The sequence below is a fragment of the Centroberyx gerrardi genome, chromosome 22 (genome assembly GCF_048128805.1).
Source record: "Centroberyx gerrardi isolate f3 chromosome 22, fCenGer3.hap1.cur.20231027, whole genome shotgun sequence".
Taxonomy (NCBI): Eukaryota; Metazoa; Chordata; class Actinopteri; order Beryciformes; family Berycidae; genus Centroberyx; species Centroberyx gerrardi.
Window position 1 is genome coordinate 6483934 of NC_136018.1, and position 27733 is coordinate 6511666.

At 40.9% G+C, this 27733-nt stretch overlaps 3 protein-coding genes across 4 annotated transcripts; 2 read left to right on the plus strand and 1 right to left on the minus strand.

Annotated features, from left to right (window-relative positions):
* The first annotated feature begins 331 nt into the window (after window positions 1-331).
* yme1l1a (YME1-like 1a) lies at window positions 332-11167 on the plus strand. 2 transcript variants are annotated; one of them, XM_078291484.1, is made up of 18 exons: window positions 332-521; window positions 1177-1308; window positions 2274-2442; window positions 2728-2829; window positions 2953-3062; window positions 3690-3840; window positions 4067-4174; window positions 4666-4839; window positions 4959-5111; window positions 5300-5432; window positions 5613-5675; window positions 6716-6828; window positions 7448-7603; window positions 7944-8095; window positions 8208-8334; window positions 8894-8967; window positions 9857-9943; window positions 10080-11167. In XM_078291484.1, the coding sequence occupies exons 1-18, from the start codon at window positions 486-488 to the stop codon at window positions 10218-10220; spliced, it is 2181 nt and encodes a 726-aa protein (XP_078147610.1). In that variant the 5' UTR covers window positions 332-485; the 3' UTR covers window positions 10221-11167. The 2 variants fall into 2 exon arrangements, with proteins under 2 accessions (XP_078147610.1, XP_071751526.2); XM_071895425.2 differs by having other exon boundaries at window positions 4067-4150.
* Window positions 11168-13095: 1928 nt separating this feature from the next.
* pks1 (polyketide synthase 1) lies at window positions 13096-19872 on the plus strand. Its single transcript, XM_071895516.2, has 6 exons — window positions 13096-13153; window positions 13251-13404; window positions 13510-13670; window positions 13760-13963; window positions 14084-14265; window positions 14377-19872. Exons 1-6 carry the CDS (start codon window positions 13096-13098, stop codon window positions 19870-19872), a joined length of 6255 nt encoding a protein of 2084 aa, XP_071751617.2.
* Window positions 19873-22376: 2504 nt separating this feature from the next.
* ptchd3a (patched domain containing 3a) lies at window positions 22377-27183 on the minus strand. The gene is made up of 4 exons (XM_071895411.2): window positions 26452-27183; window positions 25321-25442; window positions 24702-24847; window positions 22377-24334 (listed from the first exon to the last, which is right to left on the minus strand). Exons 1-4 carry the CDS (start codon window positions 27181-27183, stop codon window positions 22377-22379), a joined length of 2958 nt encoding a protein of 985 aa, XP_071751512.1.
* Between the last annotated feature and the right edge of the window lie 550 nt (window positions 27184-27733).

The following is a 27733-nucleotide window of genomic DNA, read 5'->3' on the forward strand; positions in this document are numbered from 1 at the left end:
AAATGTTAATTATAAAAGTGATCAAATATATCAAAGAGCCGCGTATGCTCAGAAAAAATATAATGGAACGATGTTGTTATTATGCAAAATGTATTTTCAATCAGGCGGTATTGGGGCACACATTGACAATGAAAAAATATATATATTGCCCACATAATGCACATAATGGTCAAATCACAGTTTAAATGTTATTTTTGCCATGTAAAGCTTAAGCTTTTTTTATTCTGATTTTGATCAACGTGTAGTTTGAGAGATCCAGAACTGATGTAACGGTGCAAGCTGTACCCGGTAGTAATTCTCATTTACGTCACTTTGTAGGCTTGGCGACCTCCGAAGAATCCATTTGGTGTTAGTAAGCTGCTGAAAGTTGTGTAACAGGGAAAACAAAAGGACAGTGCTCTAGGAGGGCATATTCAGTTATACAGAGGGTCTGTCCTCATACATCAACCCTCAATATTTCTGCTCATTTTCATTACTCTGGAATAATGTTTTCACTTTCGACATCGTTTCAGCCACAGCAGGTAAGCTTTTGGCTAGTTAGCTAACGTGAGCTGTACTGACAGCTTATCTGACATAAAGTTAACGTTACTTAGTCAACGCTACCTAGTAAACATGTTATGACAATAATGGCAAAAATTACTAATCTCGTCGGTGCCAAGTGTGTGTCCTGTTTCGCCGTCATTTAACCTTACAGTAAATGGCAACATTGTCCGGTTAACGCTAACGGTAGTTAGCTAACGTTGGATAGCTTGATAATCAGCCCATGCTTACGTCACGTTATCTGAGTAGGCCGACCAGCAGCAACGAGCTAGCAAGCTTGCTACGTGATGCTTAGCTCATACCATTGTTGAATGAGGTTGTGTTGGGATGTAGAGTTAAAGGAAATTAAACGGTGTTAATCACAGAATTTAGGTTACATAACCCGCACAGACTTGACTTATGTGTGACACGCTGCTGTGTGTGGTAGAGAGCAGTGTGGAGAAAGATTGAATAACTGTCTGGTCTGGAGAGATGGGGCTTTGCCGATGACATAACTGACCTGCCCCACTGTCTGGGAAAGACTCTGCTAAACTCCAGGAAACTGAAATAAGTGTATTGGAGTGTCACATACATTATTAATTTCCTCACTCCCTGATAGTAACATTTCTTCATCCACCTGTTTTATGTTCTTCACAGATGATAGTGCCCCTCAGCCAGCTCATCAATGCCCTCCACTCTTTGAAGAGCTCGGCCAACTCTGCAGCCACAGCTTCAATCCAAAGCCTGCACAAAGACTTCACTCCAGAGCACAATCCATTACTCAAAGAGGTAAGATGTTCTATATGGAAACATGGTAGACTTAGGTTGTTCTCTCCCCTTATAGTTTAATGGGTTTGAATCAGAAGTGAAATTGATATTAAGTTGCAGTTTGTCATTGGTTTGGTTATATGTCATTGCCAATTGACAAACAATTGTCAGGTGGACTCTGGTTGTTTGGTGTGCACCCAAGTTTGATTAGGTTGGTCCTACCTCCGCAAACAAAACAAAATAATGGGGTTAGAGCTCCAACTCTCCAAGGTTTGATTGAACCGCACAAAATAATGCAGGTGTGAAAGCATCTAAAAGTCAAGAATCTATGCATAAACCATAGCTGCACATATCACTTTTACTTGTTGTTTTCAATGGAAAAGAACATTTTAAGTGCTCAAAGCAAACCATCAACAATTGCAACAGAGCACTACGCTTTAAATGTTTTCTCACTATTACTAGCCATTACTAGCACTTCTCCAAAACTTCCACTGAGCACTGCTAGTTTTTGTTTGTTTTTGTTTTCACCCATAGCCTACCTGTCTATCCTTTCACGCATAACTAGTCATAACCTTTACTCATAGTGCACTAGCATCTTTATGACTGTAAATATTAATAGCACAAAGTAATTTTGGCATGTTAACCTATGCATATTCAATTCTGGGTACTGTGCATGACTGGAATGAGAAGCTTTAGTCCGTGGGGGCTATTTCAGTCAGCCTCTAAGGATGATAACTATGTGCATGCTATGTTAAATTATAAAGAAGAGGCCACTCTCACTCTGTGGTGGTAATAAAGCACGTCAAGCTTCTGCTATCCATCTATCTATCTATCTATCTATCTGAGAGTGAGAGAGATGTCTAATAACATCTCTTGACTGTTCTAAAATCGCTGTAAAGCACAGCTTCTTGCTTAAATAATTGTTGTACAAAGGTATATATTCCAATGACTGCTGTTTCCTCACTGTTGCTATCCTGTCTCCACAGCCCAGTGTGAGCCTGAGGGACTTGGGCCTGTCAGACATCAGGATCGGTCAGCTAGATGAGCTGGTCAGCAGGTTACTGCCGACACAGGGACCAGAGGAGCCTCCTGCTGCTGCCTCATCATGGAGGACGTCTCACGTTTCTGCAGACTCCTTCTACCAGAACAAGCATGGTGAGCAGCTCAGTCAGACGAGCTGGAAAGGTTACTGCCATTCCCGCTTTAGTGTTTTCTGTCAAAATATGGACAGACCAGAGCTTGTATCAAAAATGCTGCTATTGAGTTGGAATCTAGTATTCTGCTGTTTTTATCCTAGTCACTTTTGCCCTGAAGATGGCTAATTTGACTTCTTTGCCATCCTGTTTTATCTCATAATGTTGCATACTCTCTTATAGATACGAAACTAGACTTTTGAGTATTTGCATATGTACAATTTAACATTATTAATTTGTTTCACAGGGTTTTCACACAGAAGGTTGGGGGTTTTTGGCTCACCAATATTCCACAGACAATACCACAGTCCTCTAAAAGAAGTTTGCTCAGAGATACAATTCTTGCCTGGTAAGAAACTGATTATGATTACTTAACCTAAGTGAGTTATTTGCGTGAGTAAAGGGTGTGTAAGGCTTAAAATTTGGGACACCATTTCATATTTTGCCTTTTCCACTTGTTTTTTCCTTTTAGTATGGGTCCAGAATCGGGGTTTCAAGACACTTCGGACGAAGACTAGACGAGCGGAGTCTGGTTATGATGGTCCAGTGGAGTCGGAGGCCTACACTCCAAACTTCATGAAGGTTAGCATGTTACTCCTGCACTCCAGGTTTTTTAACACATCCCCTCCAATGAAATGGACACACTGGTTGCTCTCTGCTAATGTGAATATTGGTTTATTCTCTGGTATTTTATGAAACTGTAGCATTGAGGGTTTTAACAGGGGTTTACTACAAGCCACACAAGTACCATGTAGATAAAGGTTTGGAGTTTGCCCTAGCTGGGATAGTGCAATTTTATTTTCACTGAACGTTAGTGTTTGCTTGAAGTATGACCGTATTTGTGTATTTTCAACTCGGATTTTGAGCCTCTCTGTCTCTCTCTCCTCTCTCTCTCTCTGTCTCTCACTCTCACCATTTTTTTGTCACCCTCTTGAATGTTGGACTTATATAATTTATATCAAACACCAGCCAAATACTGGTAACTTTTGTCTTGGACTGGTAAATTTTGTCTACTCTGCTAGCCACTTTTGGCAGATAACCAGCCATTGTTTGGAGGTTATTTTGTATTCCAAAAATGAAGATTGGTGATAAAGAAGTGAAAATGGCTGAATTTTGGAATCCACCAACCATTGTGGCCATTGGGCAAAACAGTCTGTGTCCTGTCCTACTTGTACCATGTGTTTACTCCAGTCTTCATTTCACTCACAGGGATTGCTGATGAGGGAAAAGGGACCAGAAGTGCAGTCAATGGACCAAGTGGTGAAACAGAGGAACCTTCCGGAGAACCAGCAGGAGGCCTTCAAGACGGGTTTCACCGAGGGCTTCATGAGGTCGCAGGCCTTCACTCAGAGGACACAAGGCATGTGGCACTGCACTTTGATCTAGACAGAAACCATATAAAACCATAGGATTCATTTGTAGTCTATTTTCCCATAAGCCTTAGTAGCCATGGTTGTTAACTGATACCATTAGCAGTTGCACCAAGTTTTCATTGGGTGGCAGCGCTGAGTCAAATTACAGAGAGATCTCGTGACAGACATGAAGGTCTCTCATAACTAACCTTTGTCTCTGCCTTGTCCTGACAGACTCGTTGAGGAGGACCAGGTTGATCCTGTTGGTCCTCCTCCTTGTCGGCATCTACGGTCTGTCGAGAACCCCGTTTCTATCGGGTAAAGGCTCCTTTTCTGATACTGGTTTGTTTCAGTTTTCATTCATTCCTATGCTTGAAAATCAATCCCAAAACCCTACATGCACACTTCAAATAGAGCAAAGCTTCTCCATGGATGTATAATTAAGTGAGTGTTTCATAGGAGCCTGTTTTAGGGGCACAAAGATGATCCAATATTTCTTTGATGTACTATTAGGCTGTTTTATAGCTCAGATAATGAAACTCTCATTTCTCATATGGTGTGTATGTAGGGTTTGACTGATTATGCTGCTGCTAAATACTCAATTATCTATCAACTATTTATGTTTTCATGCCCATGTGCTGGGACTATATTCAAACTGATAATTGTGGAAAAGCAGTGGTGCGCATTTGGATCTCCATATTTACAAACGGCACTATAAGCAGTAAGCCTATCGTAATCAACAACTGTATCCTCTGTAATCATGAGATCTTTTAAAGAAACGTGAAGTCTCTCAGGCGTTATCGTGCTGAACGGGTTGTTTTCGGGTTCCACAGTGAGGTTCCGCACCACGTCTGGTCTTGACTCGGCGGTAGACCCCATCCAGATGAAGAACGTGACATTTGACCACGTCAAAGGAGTGGAGGAGGCGAAGAATGAACTTCAAGATGTTGTCGAGTTTCTCAAGAACCCCCAAAAGTTCACCGTTCTGGGTGGAAAGTTACCTAAAGGTAGTATAGTCTTATTTTCTCCTTTTCGGTTCTTTTCTTCCGTTTCTGCTTCCACCTCCGCCTAACTTTTTAGTGTTCTGTTATTTTAACCTAATGTGTTTTCTCTGTCATCCTCTCAGGGATTCTCCTGGTTGGTCCACCAGGCACAGGAAAGACACTTTTGGCCCGTGCCGTGGCTGGGGAGGCTGACGTGCCTTTCTACTACGCCTCCGGATCAGAGTTCGATGAGATGTTTGTGGGTGTTGGTGCGAGCCGCATCAGGAACCTCTTCAGTAAGTTTGTTGGCTGTTAAAAAGAATTGAATTGTCCCAGATTCAGTCTCGCTTGTAAAATGAAGCCTGTACAGTTTTCAACTTGCTTTTACCTTTCCACACTGTTCTTGGGTAATGAAGGGAAACAACTTGAGAATATTTCTGCCCAGCTCCAATCTTCCTATCTCTCTTTTTGTGTTTGTTTGCAGAGGAGGCAAAAGCTAATGCTCCTTGTGTAATCTTCATTGATGAGTTGGACAGCGTTGGTGGAAAGAGGATTGAGTCTCCTATGCATCCTTACTCCAGACAAACCATCAACCAGCTGCTTGCTGAAATGGATGGGTTAGTTTTCTGTCATTGTCAATAAATATTTATCTGCCTTCTTCCTCCTTGTAACATACAATAACTAATAGCAAAAGGGGAAATGTTTAATTTCTAATCTGCATATTATGGATGTGATGTAATATTGCTGGAAGGACCATAACCTGCACTCCTCATTCTCAATGTTTTGGTATTTTACAGGTTTAAACCAAATGAAGGCGTCATCGTTGTTGGTGCTACAAACTTCGCAGAGGCTTTGGACAAGTATGTTTGCATTTCAGAGAAATACTTTTTTCCTTCGGCCTTTATACAAGCCAGTCGTTTTCCCCTTGGCAGGATAAAGTTAAATAATTGCCAAGAATAGTGCTTTATGGATTTAAGAGTTGCATGTCAGCCAAACTGGAGGATTGCAACAATAAGGCCAATCCATCCAGGGGAAAAAGTGCTTCATGAGCAAACGTGTATAAACATTGATCTACATTTTATGCAAATAAATACCACTGCTACTCCAGTTCAGTGGCCCACTTCCATGCAACATTTGTCTTCTGCAGATGCCTCAGGCTGTTTCCTCCTTGTGGCCTTGTCCTAGTTCCAGCATAACACTGTTTGAATGGAACCATTTCATGTACACAAAGAGCAAAACAAACACTCACAGGCTGAACTGACCATTGACCTGTGTTACATCAGCTACAATCAGACAACAAGCACAACCTCAGACAGATTCTACATTGAATTTGTCATACTGTATGAAAGGGAAGTTACTTATGCAATGAAAAAAAAAAATCCAAACTATTTTTAACATTTGCATTCAGTGCCATTCTAATTTTCCCTTGACAAAGAATTAAAACCCAAGACTGGAATTCCTTGAATTGAATCAGATACTGGGCAGTCATTTTTGATTATTTATCATAGCTATAAGCCTCCAGTGTATCTGAAAACCCACAAAACTCACCATATTTGATGAAAATTATATAATGAGTGTTTTTCCCATTGTGCCATAATTCAGGATATTCTGAGGAAGAGCATCCATTTCAGGCATTAGATTATGGTACGCTACAGGTTCAGAAAAAGTGTGACAGCTTAATTTTCCATGGGTTTGTAATCAAATGTAAGTTTTGTGGGTTTGGAAGCTTATGGAAATGATGAGTGAACATTATGTTATAGAACAGTTCAAGATATTAACTCCCAATGCGCGAATGACGTAGGACTCAAAACACCAAAAAATGGCAGTAATGCCCAGCTGTTTAACAGAATGGAAGAGTATATCTACTTTGAGTCTGAATTACTACTTCTTTGCATTTCAGTGCTCTGATAAGACCTGGGAGGTTTGACATGCAGGTGACGGTCCCTCGTCCGGACGTGAAAGGACGCACTGAAATTCTCAACTGGTACCTGTCCAAGATCACAGTGGATCCTGGTAGGTCTCAATGGAAAAACAATACACAAAAAATCAACGATGTGTGTATGATTTTCACTTAAGTTATCACAGTCAAATGAACTGTTAAAACAAACATTGTAACATGTACTTCAGCATCTGTGAGCCACTTCACCAAATGCATTCATTTTCATTCATTTTCTCAAGTGTTTTTTGAAGAATTTCTCACAAGTCTACCATATGAAGGTTTTGAACAGAAACTCCACACATTCTCCCAAATGAAAACATGGAGCACATCTCTCAGGCTTCTAGTTACCTATGGTCTTATTGTGTAATATATACTGTATATATTTTTTGTTGTTAGTTTTTTAAAATGAGTCTTGATCTCTGATTTGCCCCTTGTGATCCATTGATGAGAACATCCTGCACATGATGCCTTTTTAAAGAAGATAATTCTCTTTTGATCCTCACTTGTTGGAGCGCGGCATTTTTCTGAAACTAGAATACTCTCCTTATCAATTAAAACCTTTTAAACTGTTCCATACTGCAAACCTGAGAGAATACCTTCTTTTTCTTGTTGCGGGAAAGGACGCCATTGTCTCTCAAACACTGATAACCTTTATCAATCAACTGTTCTTCTATTGTCTTTGCTCTTTTGCAGCTGTGAATGCGGAGATCATTGCCCGGGGCACAGTGGGTTTCTCCGGGGCGGAGCTGGAGAACCTGGTCAACCAGGCGGCCCTGAAGGCAGCCGTGGACGAGAAAGAGATGGTCACAATGAAGGAGCTGGAGTTCGCCAAGGACAAGATCCTCATGGGTGAATACACACAGCGCCTAGTCCTGCCCTGCAGAGCATCACATGAGACAGATTATCCACACACACTCTAGTTAAGAGACATTCTGGACAGCAAGAATGTCAGATCAGTGCATGTCAGGTGTCCCTTGTATTTTCCTGAGCTGAAGTTTTCCCAGAATTTGGTGGTCCAAGCCTCAAGACTGGCCTGAAAGTTCAGTACTTTGATAGGAGTGTGAGTTTTAATGGCCTTTGTTCTTGAATGAGCCTGCTGTCGTTCTCGTCTAGTGTCGATTAAGTCCTGCATCGTTCAAGGTTTAAAAAAAAATCACTGAGTCCCTTTCCTTTGTTCTTTTCATTCCAGGCCCTGAGAGGAGGAGTGTTGAAATTGACAAGAAAAATAAAACCATCACAGCTTACCATGAGTCTGGACACGCCATCGTTGCCTACTACACCAAAGATGCAATGCCCATCAACAAGGCCACTATCATGCCTAGAGGCCCAACTCTCGGCCATGTGAGTATTTGTTGTGGATTTACGATAGAACTAGCACTCTTTACCAATAAAGTTGCTGTCACTGTTTGTAACCAAGTCCTGAAACTGATCTGTATTCTCCTGGCCTCTCTAGGTGTCCATGCTCCCAGAGAATGACCGCTGGAGCGAGACGCGGGCCCAGCTGCTGGCTCAGATGGATGTCAGCATGGGCGGTCGAGTAGCAGAGGAGCTCATCTTTGGAGACGACTACATCACCACTGGTGCGACATTAAGAGGAATTGTTTTAATTGAAGTTTATCGAATCAATGCTGTTATTGTGCTACTGGCACCAAAAATGCTGCAAAAGATAAACTACATGAGTTACGGTAAAAATTGTAAATATTCTTGGGAGCAGTGTATGTGCTGCTACACAACATTAGGTAATTTTGACATGTTTCAAGTAGGTGATATCAACATATTGCGGTATGCTCTGGCACATTATATTGGGACTTTTTAAATATTGTTCTTATAAAAATATTCGTTTTTGAAATAGATTTGATCATGGTTAAAACAAGAAACTTTGACATAGTATATTACATGGTGTTAAGGAATTCTGACAGAATGGTATCCTCAAGTTAAAAAAAAAAGTTTCTAATGCTATCAAATCATACCTTTTGCTTTTATGATACAAAATCTCTATTCCTTGTTAAAAATTGTGATAATTACAGAATAGCCATGCTATAATATTGTAGTCTATCTATGATGAAATATACTGTATGCTGAGGTTCCTTGTAACACACAGCTTTAGTTTCAAGCTTTCCCTGCTGTTGTGCGTTTCAGGAGCGTCCAGCGACTTTGACGGAGCAACCAAAATTGCAAAATTGATGGTGACCAGATTCGGAATGAGCGACAAGGTAAAATTTGGATTTGTGTGACTGATGACTGAACAGCTTTGCCCCCTCCCCCAAAAAAAACGCATTTCCACTAACATAAAAGGCAGAGTTTGCCACTAAAACAATGCTGTTCTCAGGCTTTTACATGTGGCAGGGATTTCATTGTAAGCTTTAGCGAGCAGCCACACATTCCAGACTTCACTCCCACCTCCACCATAATCCCATCCTCAGCCCTATCTCGCTCTGACATGACCCTGAGAGACTTGTGCTACTACTACTCAGCATGCGCCTACTAGACTAACAACCCACACTGGTGCTTTACATGTGCAAAGCAAAGTGTACATCTACATTCACAATTTGAAACTCATACATCATAACATCGAAGCCCGAGAGTATGTAGGTTTCCATTCCAACCAAACGCTACAGCAGTAGATTTCATTGATTACATGTAAAATTGACCTATTTATCATGTAACGATCTTCTTCCCCTTCTACTCCTAATAAAAAAAAAACTCTGATTCAACAAATGCTACTTATTTCTATTAAAGGCTTAGCTGATGAAGACTGTGATATATGGTCAGTTTGACTACTGGTTGCTTTGGACAAAAGCCTCTGCTAAATGACATAATGTAATAATGTAATGATTAGCACATCTGATTTAGAGTTTAGTTGGAATGAAAACCAGCATACTCTTTGGCCTCATGGTTGAGAGCCTCTGCCCTACTTAACCTGCACTATCAACCCTAACATCACCATGACATACAATTATACCCAATTATACCTAAGGCACTGAAGCGCTCTGTGTAACTACGGTCTCTCAAATACGCCCTCACAGCTATATAATGCTCAGTAATTATTAGTGGCTACTGTTCCTCTACCCTGAGACTAAACCTCATTGTGTTTTGCGGCAGCTGGGTGTCATGACCTACACCGACCTATCAAAGCAGAGCCCCGAGACGCAAGCTGCCATCGAACAGGAAGTGAGGGCTCTACTGAAGGTGAGCCTCCCCCATAACACTTGTAACTTTGATGTGTCTGTTTGCAGATATTGTCTCCTCAATGTAGATAACAGTGGCATTCAAAGAGCCATTAAATCATTTATTCAACTGTGATTCATCTTTCTCTTCTGTCCAGGACTCATATGAGCGAGCTAAAAGCCTCCTGAAGATGTACAGTAAGGAGCACAAGAAGCTGGCTGATGCCCTGCTAACGTATGAAACACTGGATGCCAAAGAGATCCAGTTGGTGCTGGAGGGCAAACCGCTGGACCACTAGATACCTCAGCAGACAAGGCTTTTTAGACTTTTTGCCATTTCATGTATATACAGTATATATGAAGCTGTGCAATGGAGCACAGGCCTTTTGGAGGCCTTGTAGTTCATTCAGTTCTTTGTATTTCTCTTATTATCAATGTAAAAATTACACTGAAATGATGTTGCACCCCATGTACACATTTTTGTTTTATTCATTTGACTTTACCTTTGCTGTAGTGCAGACTGCCTGTTTCAGTGCTATTTTAAAGCACTTCACACTTAAATTGGATAACATAAATTTTCGTTCTCAAATTATTTAACAGCAGTTTGGAGTTTTCCCCTCTACAAGATTGTATACTTTTAATTCACAAACATCGTTGTTGAGTTTTCAACAAGGGCTCACTGTCCTCAGACGTAATCACAAATGACTTCTGTAGTAGTTTCGTACATCAAAATCTCATATTTGGTATGTTATCAAGTTTATGAGGTGAAAGAATTGGCTACAGATCAGTCTTTATTCCACTAAATTGTAGTTTCATTTATTTGTCTATTTCATTTTACACACCCTTCATTTTAGATTTGTACAGATAGGTGAACACCGTAGAACCTTAAAGTGCATATAGAATGTACCATTTGGCTGTAGCAAGGTACCAGTGATAGTCTTCATCTCTTCATTGTTGAGCTCTTCATATTTCTTTTCTCTAAATTATGCATTTCAGTTGCATCTACTACCTATACTATACACATTTTTTTGTTTTTATTTATTAAAGTGCCCTAAGTGTGTCTTTTTTTTTTTTCTTTCTTAAATTAGTGTTAGGCCCTCATGTCCTATTCTAAGCTCAACCTGTAATTGGCATATGAGGGGAAATGTATATACTGTTTGTGTATAAGGATCAGGTTTGTGCTTTCGTCTGTTTCTCAGAATTAGAAATGGGCCTCATTGCTCAAATAAAAGTTATTCTACATGGATGTGTTTTACAGTGTGTGATTTTATATAGAAAACGGCATCATCTGTAAATGGATGGAATTTTTTTATATAATAATTATTAAAAGTTGTATGTTTATGAGAAATCTAGTCTCTCCAGCATCCTGCATGTATTCAGCCGAACGTAACTGTAAACTTACAGTTACTATTAGCAAGAGACAATGTTTTAAAACTATACTTCATCTTTTTAGTGTGTTGTTTTGTTTGGATATATAACTTGCAATTTATTTTGAAGTATTATTTTTGGGGTGAATTTGACGCTGGCTGAATTTGAAACCCAGGACATCATGTGTACATGGTGTGTGCCAACTGAACCACCAGAACACCCTTGGAAATTATTTTTAATGGAAGTTTACTGCTTTCCAGGTTTTTCTCCTGCGTTTCTGTATCTCTGATCACATCCCTGATTACCGCTGTCTGACATCTACTAATAATGGCATCATCAGAAACTTCTAAAGTATCAATATAAATATCATTTTTGAGCCCAGAGCTTTTAGTAACAATGATCAGTGACAGGAGTTTGAAAACTGCCAGAGAGAAAATAGTCAACATCCCCCTGTATCTGTCAACCTGCAAAACAGAACAATAGCTTATTTACTGCTGATTTTAGATCTTAACCTGCAATTAACGTATTTAGTTACAAATGAAACCGACTCAGAATAATAAAGACATCTAACAAGTCAGTCTATTGTTGTGTGAGTCCTCAGAGGCCTGTCTCACGAAGCGAGTTCAACAGTCAGGCTATCTTTGAGTTAACCATTTGGATAAGATAAAATGAAACTATTGATCCCCGTGGGGAAATTAGATTGTTGCAACGGCAAAAGTAATATGATTCAGCGGGGAAAGGGATAAAGAATATATGCGCAAAACGATCAAAAGAAGTAATAGAAATAAGCGAAAATAAAATAAGCAAACAATAAAAGCCATAGACAATAAATAGACTTAATTATAGGATTATATAAGCCCTAATATTGCTGACATTTTCAACACATGGGTATCGGAAAGAAATGGATACTGACATTGTGTTCTTCTCTCAAGAAGAACAAACTCTTAAAATGAATAAATTATAAATGACAGCATTACAAAACTAACCGCGAAAAGTAACATTAGTGTTTCTGCTACCAAGGCTAGAGAGAACCTACTGGAAGAACTGCCCCGTCATTAGGACACAGTGGGCAAACTTTCCATTGATAAACTAGTTTGTGGACACATGAGGCTGTAAAAAGATTTTCTATTCATAAAGTCGGCCTCATGTTGTTCGGCCTGCGGTAATGGAATATGAATGCAACAGCCTACATTGAACCAAACACCAAAAATTCAGCGCAATTAATATGCAACAGTAACTTTCATTCATTAATAATATGGTCAATTAAGTAGGCTACCTGCTATATCTCCGATTTAATCAGGGAAAGCAAAGTGATTCAACTGGTCTGTAAACACGTCGCCCTGCGAACAGCACTTCAGTTAATTCAATAGTAGCCTAACAGTTTCCTTTATTACTTGTAATTTTCATTGGAATGCAGTATATTTGTCCATATCATGTAGGAATGGTGACTCCCTGTTTCCAGAGAGCTGATTGGTCAGGAGGCGGGCCTTTCACACGTTTTGATCCGATAGCCGTGCAGCATAAGTTGCCATGGTGATGTACCCCGGATAAAAGTGAGACACCTTTGTGAGACCGAAAAGCCAGGGTTAAACCCGAAGTTAGCTCGCTAACCCACTAATGTCGCTTCGTGAGACAGGCCTTAGTTCAAGCCAAAGACAGCAACTAGGACTACATCAAGCTTCATTGTGGAATGGCTTGAAATGGCCAACTTTCAATTTAGGCTTTAGAATGAGGCAATAAAATCCTCAGGTAAGATCTACCACTTGAGTAGATAACCAAATAATAATAATAATAATAATAATAATAATGGAGGACGCAGAAGACGATATAGCTGTTGTTGGGATTGGATGCAATTTCCCTGGAGGTAAGACTAAAGCATGATGCAATACCAGGAATTTTGGTAGAAAGTTCAGTCTGAATTTAAGACAAATCATAACCACTGTGGTATGTTTGTTCTTAAGGCGAGGGCCTGGACAATTTCTGGAAAGTTCTATTGGAGGGAAAGAACTGTGTTGTAGATATTCCAGAGGAGAGGTTTGACCGCACTCGCTGGTTTGATCCTGATGAGAGCAAACCCGGAAAGACACAGACAACCAAAGCTGCTTTCATGAACGGGTAAGCTCTAGACATTTCTAAGACTTTCTAATCATTGTGATATCTGTCGAGATCTATGTATTGATAGAAGTTTTGCATTTGTGATGGAAACCATGTACCCTTCAGGTTTAATGAGTTCGATCATAAGTTTTTTGGCATCACGGAAGTGGAGGCTGACTTCATGGACCCTCAGCAGAAACTCCTTCTCCAGTGTGCATACAGGGCATTAGAAGATGCTGGAATGGCTGTGGAGACCATCAGTGGAAGCAGAACTGGAGTTTATATAGGTAAAGACTATTGTCCTATGATGCATGAAACAGCACAATTTAATAATATACAGATTATAATATGCTCTGTATTAAACATGTTGTTACAGGTCTTATGAACAGGGACTATGAGACGCTCCTAAACAACAGTCCTAGCACAATAACACACTACAACGGCACTGGAACGGCTATGAGTGTCGCTGCCAACAGAATATCCTTCACCTTTAACCTCACTGGCCCTTCTTTCACCATTGACAGCGCCTGCTCCTCCTCATTGGTGGCTCTGCATTCAGCCTGCCAGGCTATCAAGCAAAGTATTGCACTTTTTCAGTTCTGTCTTCCTGACGAATGTTCACATAATAAGTGATAAAAGCAGGTCTAATTACTGCATGCTTTTTAAATGTTTCTCATTTCATAACTTTTTCCTCAACCAGGAGACTGTGAGATGGCTCTGTGTGGAGGGGTCAGCTGTATCATAGAGCCAAGAGTGTTTGTCGCTCTCAGCAAGGCGAAGATGATCTCACCTGAAGGAACCAGCAAGCCTTTCTCTAGCAGAGCGGATGGCTATGGCAGAGGAGAGGGATGTGGAGTAGTTCTGCTGAAACCACTGAAAAATGTAAGTACATAATAGTGTTTGTTTTCACAGCTGTGTTCTGTCATTGTCCGAATAATTGCACATCCATAGAGATAATAGCTAGCCTACTAATGGTATGACTTCTGTACAAAGGCTATAAGAGACTTCAACAAGATTTGGGGCATCATCAGCAAAACAGCAGTCAACCAAGATGGACGCTCAGTCACTCCAATCACCAAGCCCTCCATCGTTCAACAAGAGGAGCTCCTGCGCAGAATCTACTCAGAGTCTGACCTTGTAAATGTCCAGTACATAGAGGCACACGGGACTGGAACCCCAATTGGAGACCGAACGGAGGCAGGGAGCATCTCAAACGTCATTGCCAAAGCCAAACCTCCAGGATCAGAGACACTCCAGATCGGCTCTGTGAAGAGCAACATCGGACACACAGAATCTGCAGCTGGAGTGGCAGGACTCATTAAGGTACTCTTAATGATGAAGCATGAAACCATTGTTCCCTCAGTGTTCTACTCTGAAGACAGTGCCAGTATAGATGTAAAAGCTCTGAGTATAAATATTCCCACCAAAGCTGAGAAATGGGAGACAAATGGGTCATTAGAGAGGGTAGCTGGGATCAACAGCTTTGGGTTTGGAGGCACAAATGCACATGCAATCGTAAAAGAGTACAGGCAGGCAACAATTCCTATATTGAGCCCACATGACAGTCGAAAGCTCTTTGTAATATCTGCAGCCTCTGAGAAATCATTGATCTTGTCCATCACTGACACTCACCAGAGGCTTTGCAGAGATGAAACAGTTGACATCCAGGCATTATCATATACCTCAGCATGTAGGAGGAGTCATTGCAAACACAAATATAGAAAAGCCTTCCTAACATCTTCCCTCTCGGATTTAGACCGTCAGCTGACGGCTGCACTGAACAAGAAGGTTGAGTCAGCAAAGTCAGACATCCAATTGGTGTTTGTGTTTTGTGGAAACGGGGTTACCTACAGGGGAATGTGTAAGCAGCTTCTGAGAGAGGTGCCTGTGTTCAGAGAGAAGGTCAGAGAAGTTGAGAATCTCTTCCAGAGCTATAAAAGCACCAGCATCAGGCAAAAAATTGCCGATGAATATGACAATGATGATTTCACCAAGCCAGATGTTGTCCAGCCTCTTCTCTTCGCTATTCAGGTTGGCATTGCCAGTCTTCTAAAGCACTGGGGTGTCAAACCCGATGCCGTTCTTGGACACTCTGTTGGAGAGGTTGCTGCCGCTCACTGTTCTGGCCTCTTGTCTCTCGAGGACGCGGTAAAGGTGGTGTACCATCGCAGTACTCTCCAGAGCAAAGTCACAGGAGGGAAAATGCTTGTTGTCAGTAATGTGCCTGTAGCAAAGGTCTTGGAAATCCTTCCAATCTTCTCTGGGAAAATTTGTGTAGCGGCTTTCAACAGCCCTCAGTCCTGCACTCTGTCAGGGGATGCAGATGCTATAGACACCCTCCATCAGAAGCTGAAGACCATGGTTACAGATAAAAACCTCTTCCTCCATGTCTTAGATGTTCCAGCTGCATACCACAGCCATATGATGGATTCCATAGTAGATGATATTGAGAGAAGTATTGACGCTTTGGCTGTCAACAGTATGGAGTGTGAACTTTTTTCGACAGTGACCGGAGACAAGGCCAAGCATTCAAATGGTGACTTTATCACAGGCAGGTACTGGGCAAAGAATATCAGAGAGCCTGTTTTATTTGAGCAAACACTGCAGGCCGCAACCACGGACAAGCAGTCAAGGAAGAATGTGGTCTTTGTGGAGATTGGACCTCGTTGGGCTCTTCAAAGGAACATCCATGAGACTTTGGGAAATGACCACATCGTTCTCAGCTCAGTGCAGCCAGAGAAAGATTATGAGACAATCCTGTCTACAGTGGCAAAACTATTTGAACTGGGTGTCCATATAGACTGGCATCAGCTCTATAGCGGTAGCGAGACATTGCCAACAGCTTTTCCAGTCTATCAGTTTGATAGCGTGAAGAAAGAAGTGTATTTTGAAGCTGCAAGAAAAGGGGATGAATCAACTGTTTTCTCTCACCATCCACTGGTATCCCAAATAAAACAGGATAATAAAGAGTACAAATGCAGCCTCTCATTAGAGACTGCACCCTATCTTTGGGAGCATAAAAATAATGGTGTCGCCATTGTGCCAGGGGCGCTGTATGTTGAACTAGCTTATGCTTCAGTAATGGCAAGTTTAAGGCTAAAGAAGCCCATTTCCTTGCTCCAGCTCAGTGTAACTTTTCACAGTCTGTTCACACTCAGCTCAAACTCTCATCAGTTGAAAGTAGCGCTGGAGCATGCTGAGAATGAGACTACATTTAAAATACAGTCTTCTTCAGCAACACATGCATCTGGTGCATATAGGTGTACAACTGGCCAGCCATTGTTAGAAGAACAAGCCATTTGCCTTGACATTATCTCCCAAAGGTGCAAATTGGTTATGAAGAGAAAAGAGATTTATTCAATTCTTTCTCAAGCAGGATTTGAATATGGCTCTGTTTTCAAACAGCTTGATGATGTACATTTTGGGGATGAATTCAAGGAAGCTGTGACGGTAATTCAAGTCACTGGTGAGATTCTGAAACACCTCCATGATTATGTCATTCACCCTGTGTTATTGGACTATTTCCTGCAAATGACTGCTGTAGTAGCTCTCGGAAAGCTAACAGCCAAGCAGGGATTCCCCTCAGCAATTGGTTGTGTTGCCATATCAGGACCACTCCAAGAGGAAATGGTCATGTATTTAAGAGCAACTCGAGAGACTCCAGACTTTCTCGATGTATGTGGTTGCTTTTGCACTAAAGAGGGGCATGTACTGGTGGAGCTTAAGGAGGCGAGGATCTCATTTTTGGGCCACTGCTCAAATGTTGCCGAGTCACTGTTCTTCCACAATGAAATCATCTCAATTCCTGGGGAGATAGACTTCAACTGCAAAATAAAGGCCATAGTTTTTGAAGACGAACTAGGCATTGCTAAAACACTTAAACAATATGTACACCCAGAATCAACCATTGTGAAGAACAGAGACCATTGGATGTCAGACCAACTTCGAGACTTAGTGCTTCACTCACTTTACACTAATGAGGATTTGGAGGAGGTTCTCTTCATTTGGGGTGTACAGGACCTGAGTCACCTGTCATCTGAGAAGACATTGGAATGCTTGGTTTCTTGCTGTGAGTTATTTCGCCAGATTGTTTTAGCCTTGAAAGAGAGCAAACGCTCTTGCACTCTCCGGGTCATAACCTATAGATCAACAGAGAAGACTGTGGACCATATCAGTCCTGCTTGTGCGCTGTCTGGTATGACAAGGGCCTGTGCAGCAGAGATGGCAGGTCTCTCTTTTCAGCTGATTGACCTTGCCTCTGTGACCAGTGAAGACATTCAAACTCTGGTTCATGTAATAAACACCTGCAAACAGCAAGAGGTCATGATCAGCAGAGGGCAGGCATCAGCAACAAGAATAGTGCGAACCCCCATAAAAGACATGGCTTTATCTGAGGATGGTATGCACTCAATGTATATGAGCGACTTTGTCTTACAGACTGCTGATCCATACAGAATGGCAAACCTGTCTGCCACCCCCTGTGACATAAGCAGAAATCTTGTCCAAGAGAAGTCAGTTGAGATTCAGCTAATGACTGCATGTGTGCATTCATCTGATTACTTTCCTGTCAGCGCTTCACATTTGAACTTTAGCGAGACAATGTATTGGAGCAAGCACACGTCCCAGAATCACAAGCTTCTGGCTTTAGATTTTAGTGGCATTGTCACAGCTGTTGGGAAAGATGTTCATAAACTCAAAGTGGGAGATCATATTGTTTCTTGCTATCCAGTAGCTGCCACTTCGAAGATTATGATTCCTGAAGCAGTGTGCTACAGCACAAATGGACTTCCATTTTTGAGAGAGACTCCATGTATATCTTACTTTGTGCTGGCATGGGAGATCCTGCAGAGAATGCTACCTAAGGTAAAACAACACAGGAAGTTGGCCATCATCTCCTCCACTCCAGCCTCTGGTCTGCTGAAGGTTTTAGCTCTGACAGCAAACAGGTCAGGGTGGAATGTCACCTCTCAGCCACATTTCAGAAGAGAACTCCTGAATATTGATCAGTGTCATGCATTTGTTTTTCTGCCACCATTTGATCAGTCTTGGCAGGGGATAAATGAAACTGATGACCTGGAGAGACACATTATTTTTGTGTGTAACAATCAAATGTCATCCTCACTCTCAGCAAACACGTTTGCATTGGAGAGTGAACACATGCATGTGCACAAACTTAATGTGTCCAATGTTTTCAAGAGAACCAATCTAAAAACACAACAAAGAAAGATTTTTCATTGGCTAATGTCATTGGGCTTTGATACAGTGTCTCTACCTCTGAAAAGGGATACGTTTCAATTACCAGGCACAAGAGAAGCTCAGACCAGTACAGATGTTGAGTCCTATTTTACAGCAAAGACAGTGCAGCAAGTGATTTTGGACCACGAAGGATCTAATTGTCCAGTGTCTGATATCCCTTTGCTCACAAGGCCAAGACAACTCTTTAAACAAACCTGTGTCTACATTGTGACTGGAGGGCTCTCCGGTTTGGGACTTGAGACAGTCAAGTTCATTGCGCATAATGGTGGAGGCTGCATTGCAACACTATCCAGAAGTATTCTATCAGATGAAATGCAGTTTAAGATGGAAACACTCCAGAAAAGATGTGGGGTGGCTATCATGAATGTCCAGTGTGACGTTTCTGAGTCGAGGCAGGTGGTGGAGGCATTCTCAAAGATTGGACAAAGGTTCCCCTCTTGTCCAATCAAAGGAGTGTTTCACAGCGCTGCAGTTTTACATGATGCGCTGATTGAAGCCCTTGATCAGTCCCTCTTTCAAAAGGTGTTACAACCAAAAGTGAACGGGGCTTTAAATCTTCACTATGCAACACTGCACAACAAGCTAGATTTCTTTGTGTGTTACTCCTCCATCTCTTCCTTCATTGGTAATGCCTCTCAGTGTAACTATGCGGCAGCCAATTCCTTCCTAGACACATTCTGTCATTATCGGAGGAACCTGGGACTTGCTGGACAGTCCATCAACTGGGGTCCCCTGAACCTGGGTCTCCTGTCGAACAAAGACCATTTCCAAAGGTTCCTGGAGGCAAAAGGGATGATGATTATGGATGTGTGTGAGGTTCACGAGGCTCTGGAAAAGTGTCTGTTGATGAACAGACCACAGCAAGTCATATGCAAGTTCAACTTCAGACATCTAAACAATCATGTTCTTTCACAAAATGCTTCTCTCAGGGAACGACTCTCAGCTTTGGTGGAAATGGAACTGAAAGACAATATAGTGAAGGAGCCCAGGGTTCCACATTTGTCTTCTGTACATGACAGTGTGAGAACAATTGTCAGTGAGATAAGCAATGTTAGCGAAGATGAGCTGGATGATGACTTAGCTCTTTATGTACTGGGTATTGACTCAATGTTAGCCATGACTCTGCAGAACAGGATTTTCCAAGCGACAGGTGTGAATGTGCCTTTGGTTAGATTACTGGACCCCAATAGTACACTGAAGACATTGGTACTTATTGTAAGGGCCAGTGGATAATTTTCTGTGACTTTAAATCATTACATGGCGACTAAGAAATGCTTTTGTGATTGCATGAAGATTGAGTCATTTTAGTTATTGCAAAGGGACTTCTGTTTCACTGCTGCGGTACTGTTATAACAGTCCACTTAACACGGGTTGAAATTGTATTGAATTGTATTGAAATTGCTGCATACGTTAATACAATTCCACAATTGTTTATATTATATTTTATTACTTTATTGTTCTATTGCATATATTATTTATACTGTTTTGGTGCTTACTTTATATTCTATTTTTGTGCTGATACTCTGTTTGTCTTTTTCCCCTGCTGAATCATTTTACTTTTGCTGCTGCAATGACCAAATTTCCCCCACAGGGATCAATAAACTTTCATCTTATCTTAAGAAAGTCATTGGACAGTGATACAATTGCAGAACTTAAGTAACTTAACTCTTGGCTCAGTGAAACATTTTTGAATAAAGTGCTGTGCTACTTTTTGCTTGCAATTGTAGTGTGTTTTACATTGTTGATAGATCTTCTGTGTAATCTGTATAATAACTGTAATCATTTCATTGTATTAAATCAGAGTGCTATGGTGACATTCTGTGGGTAAGTTAGAGTATTGATGAGTGTTGGTTAGTAGGCTTAAAGTCTTTCTCAAATGTTGCAGAAAGGCTCATTAAATCACTGGATGACATAACCACAGTGTCAACAGCCAAGGCATTACTTCAAGATATATGTGATACAAATAGTACCAGAAGCACTATCAACTCAGACCTGGGGGAGTCCATCTCCCATTACTGTCTGTACCTCTGCAGTTTTAATGGGAACACATTGCTCTGTTGTAAAGAATAAAATATACATTTTCAGCTTTTTTCTGCAGTTAGTTTCTTTGAAAAATCCAAAGTTTTGCCGTTTGCTCACAGACTGCACTTTGTAGCCCCAGCAAAGAGTTAAAGGCTTTGCATGTTCAACCTCACCCAGGCACTAAATCCCCCTAACAAGTATGCAAAATATTCACAGTAAGAAGGGCATTTGAAACGTTCACAATTGTCAACATCCATTATACAGTGCATATTTTTATGATAAAGAAGGCCCAAACAAAAGTATCCTAGTAAGTAAAATGTTCTGCTTATTCTAAGTTTAAGAGGTAATAGTAGATGATATATTTGAAAGGCATTTCTCTTTATAACATATGTGTGCCAAAGTTTGTATTGAGGTAACTAATCAATACATAAGGGATAAACACATAAAAGAGAATAACATCAAAGAAAGGACTTAAGGGCCACATGGTATGTTGCCACATTGCCACCTTGTGGTACACATGCATCCATTGTGGTAATAATCCTCTCAACACTATGAATACAAAGTAAAAGTATTCATGGTAACAAGATCAAAAGTGAAAATAACCAGTGCTTGTATTTTATTAGTTTCAGTGTTACAATATTGCTTATAGTGTGTCTTGACAGTTGAATGAACATATCCAGCCATTATGAACTTTATGTATGATGCTATCAATAATGAAAATAATGAATTTGATTATTATACAATGATTTCATAATTACACGGATGGTTAAATTGTACATATATCACAGGTCCTAATACATCTGGAAAGCTTTGATTTTCTTTTTAAATAAAAACATGGACATCAAATACACATGAAATACATGAAAACAAAATAATTAAAACTACCTAAATGCAGATGTTATAGATGTAGGGCCTTTTGATGTTTGTCTGAAATATTGAATTTTGAGTGCTCAAAAAATAGCTTTTAGACAGCTCAATTCATAAAACATTGTGACATAATTACCGACTGGGGTACCCGCAGACCCCAGAGGTATACTTTTTGTTATATCTCACAGGTGCTTTATTCTATCATTCTACTTCTAATTTTTCATGACTTTGTAAATCAATTTGTTCCTAATGACTTCATATCATTGTTTTCTGTTTCTGTTTTAATTAGTGCTTTTTAAAAATACCAATGTATTGGGGTCCTGGGGGACCCCAGTCAAAAGCACCCAATTCCGCCTATGCAGCTTTAATAGATGGAACTATTTATTGAGTTCATGTTTGCCATGGGTCCTAATTTAAAGTATCACACACTATCAGGGGGGGTAGGGGTCATTTTGAAGGAGACAGACGCAGATGCAGCAGACACAGATTTCCTCATGTGCTCTGTCGACGACCCTAAATACTGCTCTTCCTAAGGTAAGATAATGTTCAAAGTCAGAAATACAATACATAATTTAATTAACTGTAACTTTCCTAAAATAATAATAATCTGTTTTTTTTTTTTTTTTCAGATGACATTAATTACATAACTAATAATGTTTTGAGAAGAAATAAGTTAACATTTTGCTATGATGGTTATTTCTTACAGTAGTTTATTCTTGGGGTCCCCAGGGACCCCAGTCGGTAGTCCTTGTATATTAAATATGTTGGTAGGATGAGGGTTAATAATCTGTGTAATTTAGCAGCCACATATAAACAACTGCACATACAATATCACATGATTGGGTTTTTCACGGACTTGAAAAATTTGAGCAGTTGACAGCTGAAATATTATTCTCATGGGGCAGTGGCTGGCTGTGACCCGCCACACTGTTTTGATCACTTGGATCCAGACTTTGTTTAGTGATGCCTGTTAATTGGGTGTTGATACTGGGTGTGTACATCTGAACTTCATAGGTTTGACTATCAACCCTGAACATGGGAATGGTGCTAGCCATGCACACCTGACTGCTCTGGGTGTGATTGGTGCTGCCTGTGAGCGTCCAGACTGATGTGCAAGTCTGCGCTGGGCAGATCTGAAGGTTATCAGGCAGAAACGTGTGATTATCGTAGATCTGTTTCTCCTGCTCATTGGCTACACTGTCATGCCCGATCTTAGGTTGGTATTTACTTATAGCTTGATCTTCTGGCTTTCTTTTCTCTTCCGAGTCATCCTTGCTTGAGCTTCCGCTGCAAATGTCAAAGAAGGTGAGAAAGACGGGGATGAAGGTGATGCCGTGGAACAGACCGAAGAAGATGACCAGGAACATGATTTTGAAAAAGGTTCTGAAGATGTAGTTTTTGGAGGCAGACAGCACCACCACCCCCAGGATAGTTGACGCGGCCCCCTGAACTATAGGATAGCCCAAATGGAACAGAGCTTCCACAGCCTTCTCATTCGCACTCGGCTTTTGGTTCGAAACAAAGGCGTAGGAAATGTGCGCCGAGAAATCCACGGAGAATCCAATACAAACCACTAGAATGATCATGGATATGGTGTCTAGGTTGACATCCCAGAGTGCCATGAAACCAGTGACGCCCACGATGACTGAAGCGATCGAGAAAGTCACCCACAGACAGCAGAGCGGGTTGGGAATCAGTAGAAGAGAGATAAATAACATAACGGCAGTGGTGACTGCAATGTTCTGGATGGTGTTACTCATTATCACAGCATACTGATCATGGTAAATGAACGCAGGATGATAGACCAGTAAGGGTACAGGGCATCTTTTCGCAGTATCTCGAAGTTTGTTCAACATGTTCATTTCATCGATCGCCGTGGAGATGTTGACCGTCTGGATGAAGAATCGAGACGCGTGGATTGAATTATTGGTGAAATTTACGTCTTGCTTGAAGTCAGAGTAGAATCTTAGGAAGGAGACTAGATTCGTCTTGAAAACATTTTCAGCGCTCAAGTTGAGGTTTGTGTGGTATCCGTAGTATTTGTACGATTTCAGCCAGGATGTAAATATATCCTTCTCAATGAAGGACAGATTTTTGAAGTCCTCGACACAGGATTCAAGATCGGACATGTTCTTCTCATCCCAGTATGGAAATTCACCCCTTACAATAACCATAATATTTGGGCCATATTCAGAGAAATACGCCTTTTCATCATCATAATACCTCACCACATATGAATCATCCGCCGCCAAATTACGACGATCTATCCCTTCCTGGATCTGGAAGCATCCATAAACACTAACGATCAGATAGACCGCATAGAGCAGGATAACACACACCTTGGTCCATGGCCTAGTGAGGAAAGGGCCATAGTACTTCTTAAAGAAGTGATTCATCGGCTGTACCTCCTCGGCTCCAGAATGGCGGTCGTAAGCTCCTCCCACGCAGCACAGCTCGTACCACTTGGAGCGACCGACGGGACAGTCGTGGGGAACCTCCTTGCAGGTCAGCCAGTGCTTGTTGGAGTTTTCCCGCCTTCCGTTCAGGACCAGGAAGGCCCCGAAGAAGGTGATGCTGTAGATGTAACAGAACAGGATGGCCGTGCTGGAGTAGAGGCAGAAGGACTGGACGGAGCGGAACGGCGTCATCAGCCCGATGTAGAAAGCCAGCACGTCCGTCAGAGTGGTGATGGTGATGGAGATGGCTGCCTCTTTGTACGTGTGCGCTAGGCGGTCCTCCACTTGGTCGTGGACGTTTGTCTGCTGCCAGCACGATATCAGTATGAACATGTCATCAACTCCAATACCTGAAGAGAGAAAATCACTCTGATAAAGCAGCTTGATAGGTGCACAGCAAATTTTCAAGTGTTAATAAGTGACAATTTATTTTGAGATGACATTGGTTGGAATTGATTGATTGCTGATATGGCTCTGGGGTGGCTGTTCAAAACTATCAAAAGTGTTAAATTAACTCTAATGGGTGTGGAGTTAAAGTAACACTGGTATAATGTCGATTTTTACACTCTCAGATTTAAATTAACACTGACAATTTTGCTGTTCGCTGTTATTTATATGAGGCAGTGAAGTAAGAGTTTTTATACAGAGAGACATTAAATTGCTTTGCAGCATTGGTGAATAATAATCAATTCAAACACAAAAAAAATCTGTACTTACCCAGAATCAAGAATGGAGAGTTAGCCACAGTCATAACAAATGGCACCCCGATGTGCAGCATCATCCCAAAGGACGACAACACAGCCAGTCCGGCAGAAAGTACACCAAAGGTGGCCACCCATACTTTACTCCTCACACAGTCAAACCTGCATATGAACAAAAAATAATGCAGCAAAATAAGGATGGAAAAAATCAAGGCAACTCTCTCCTCTGGAAGTATTGCCTTTATTTATTTGGCTATTGCATCTTGCAAGGTTAAAAATGTGCCCATAAACAAGGTAAAGATGCAATGTCCAAATAATTGAAAGCTTTTTAATATTTTCAGAAGAGAGAGACACCTTGGATTTTTTTTTATCCTTGTTTTGCCACAGAGTTGCCCCATTTTTCCAAAAAGCAAGAGAATCTAAGCCAAAGCAGTGTTCCTTTTCCTTTACTTTCTGTAAATAGGATCTCCCTATAGACAATAAATTAAATCTACCAAATCAACAGAGATTCAAGATTTTTGGCCTGGAAAGTAAAGATGGGGCATGTTGGATTTGTGGATTAAAAGTTAGAATCAGTTGAATAACGTACAATACAATCATACATAGCTGAGTGTTTCAAAGCATGGCATACATACCTCAAACATGACAGAATGGAAAAGGCTATGGCAATAACATATGTGATGGAAAACAGGGGAATAACATCCTTTGTGTTGGCCTCAAACTCCACCTGCCTGGACAGCGATGTAGAATAGGTAAACTGTGAGAAGGAAGAATGTAAAATCAGATGTCTATGCAGTATTTACGCTGAATATACAAAACATTAGGGACATCTTCCTGATATTGAGCTACATCCCCTTTTGCACAATCCTCAGTTATCTCAAAGCTTGAAAATCCTTCTGTAACGCATCTGCTTCTCTTATCTGCATCTCTGTATCTGCATCTGCATCTCCTCCTTTGCAATTGGTGTAGATTTGATAAGGGAAATCAATAAGGGATAATGGCTTTTACCTGAATTCACCTCATCAGTGTACTTCATGAAAAGAGAAAGTGTCCCTAATATGTTGTGCATTCAGTGTAAGTCTTACTACAAAGCATGTTCACATACTGTAGCACAAACAGAAGGGCTATAGACTCATGTGAACTGCAGAGAAGTAATAGATGCATTGCTATATGCCACTATGGCTGATGGCCAGCAGCCCCATCCTGACTGAGGGATGGACAAAGCCTGTTGACTTATGTAAGACTTGGCTCTTCTGAGACTGGAGACCTGTTACTGCTGCTGGAGACAGCAGCTAGAGCCATTCACTGAAAGATTAGACATGCTTCATGGCCCGAGGATTTCTGTCATCACCTTACAAATGTCAGCCTCTGTTGTACAGCAATAGAGCTCTCTCTCTCTCTCTCTCTCTCTCTCTCATCAGCAGCATCATCACTAATATTTCTAACACAAGGCATTTTCTAGCAACATGACCCATTTAAGATGTATAGCCAACAATATACATTTAACAATGTTGGTATAGTTGCCATTTAAGACTAAAATATTTAGGCTTACATGCTTACATTTGATTTTATTGTAGATATGACCAAGCAGTGAAAACACATGAGTATAGTGCAACAATAGAACTGAGGAGCGTCTATTTTAATTTATTTTGGAAAGGTTAGATTATTTTGTCAAGACTGCAGATTTATAAATATAAATTAAAACTTTTAAAAACACATCTTTATAGTTGTTTTTGTGTTCAATAAAGGTAGTGATTATGTCTTACCTTGATGTATTTCAGGGAAAGATTAGAAGGGAAAACTCTGAGGAATTCGTTCAGCCACAGGTCTGTTATGGAGCGGTTACCTTCCTTCAGAAAATAGAAGAGTCTAATTGCTTTGGCACTCTTGATGACTGTCGAGCTCACATTGACTCCACCGACAGAGTATCCAAGAAAAATATATGAAAATCCAAAACGAAAAAATGGAAAGGTGAGTTCAGTCTCTTCAATTTTGCTGCCATAACGATTCACAATATCTATGATCTTGTTCGGGATGCATTTATTATACTTCCTGGCGCAGAGGCCGTCAAAAGTCAGCTGCTCATGACCTGCGGTGATGTTGATTTGCCGGACCTTTTTGTCTAAAGTTAGTATCTCTTGAAGAGCAGCGTTGGTGAAGATGTTGTTGGCTGTGGAGACCGCGATGAAGGATGCAAACACACCGTCGGTGTAAAGCCTCTGGTTGGAGAAAACGGAGTTGTTCAATGGGAAGTTCTCCTGCACAAACTGCCTCTCCAGCTTTGCGGGTCCGTTTGTTGGTGTAAATTGGTCTTCAATGTCATTGGCCTCGCGATCCTCTAGAAAATAAAACCCAGATCCAAGGACAGTCGAGATGAATAGAGGCGCAAGAAAAAAATACCAAGGATGCCTTCCCACCAAACGGCCGAACTTGTGGAATCCAATGGAGAAAGGCTTCTCAACACAGTCTGTGCGGCATCCAGCCGTATTCACCGGCATTTTGGAGAGGAAAAAAAGAGCAGAAACTTCTAAGTTGGTTACCTTATTTCACATAAGGACCAATTACTCCCAATTACTCGTTATACCTGTGATAGCTTTAGGTATCAGTGACTGATACTGGGCCTAATCAAAAGTTTTTTCCCGATGAAAACTTCATTTTAGCAGAGGCTTGGATACATAATGCATACGGGTATTAACCTTTTCTGACGCACTTGCCTGTAAAGTAGTCTAACCAGCCTAGAGCGACCACTCTTGGGAACTGCTAAAAGTGGCTTTGTATGGAAGTGAACCTCATGATGCTGTCACCATCCATCAAGCAATAGGCCGAGGGAATGCGTTGTTATTAGCCTATTAGTATGGGGTTTTCTGTAAACCTTACAATTCCCACCAATGTCAACACATTCTCACCCTAACTAAAAAATCACTATAATATTGCTATAATATCCTTATATGGACTTACTGTATATAGACGTGTGTCTGAGGTAGCCCAATAATGATTTTATATAGTGACCTTTGTGGTATCCTATATCTCGCATAGTATCAATATAAT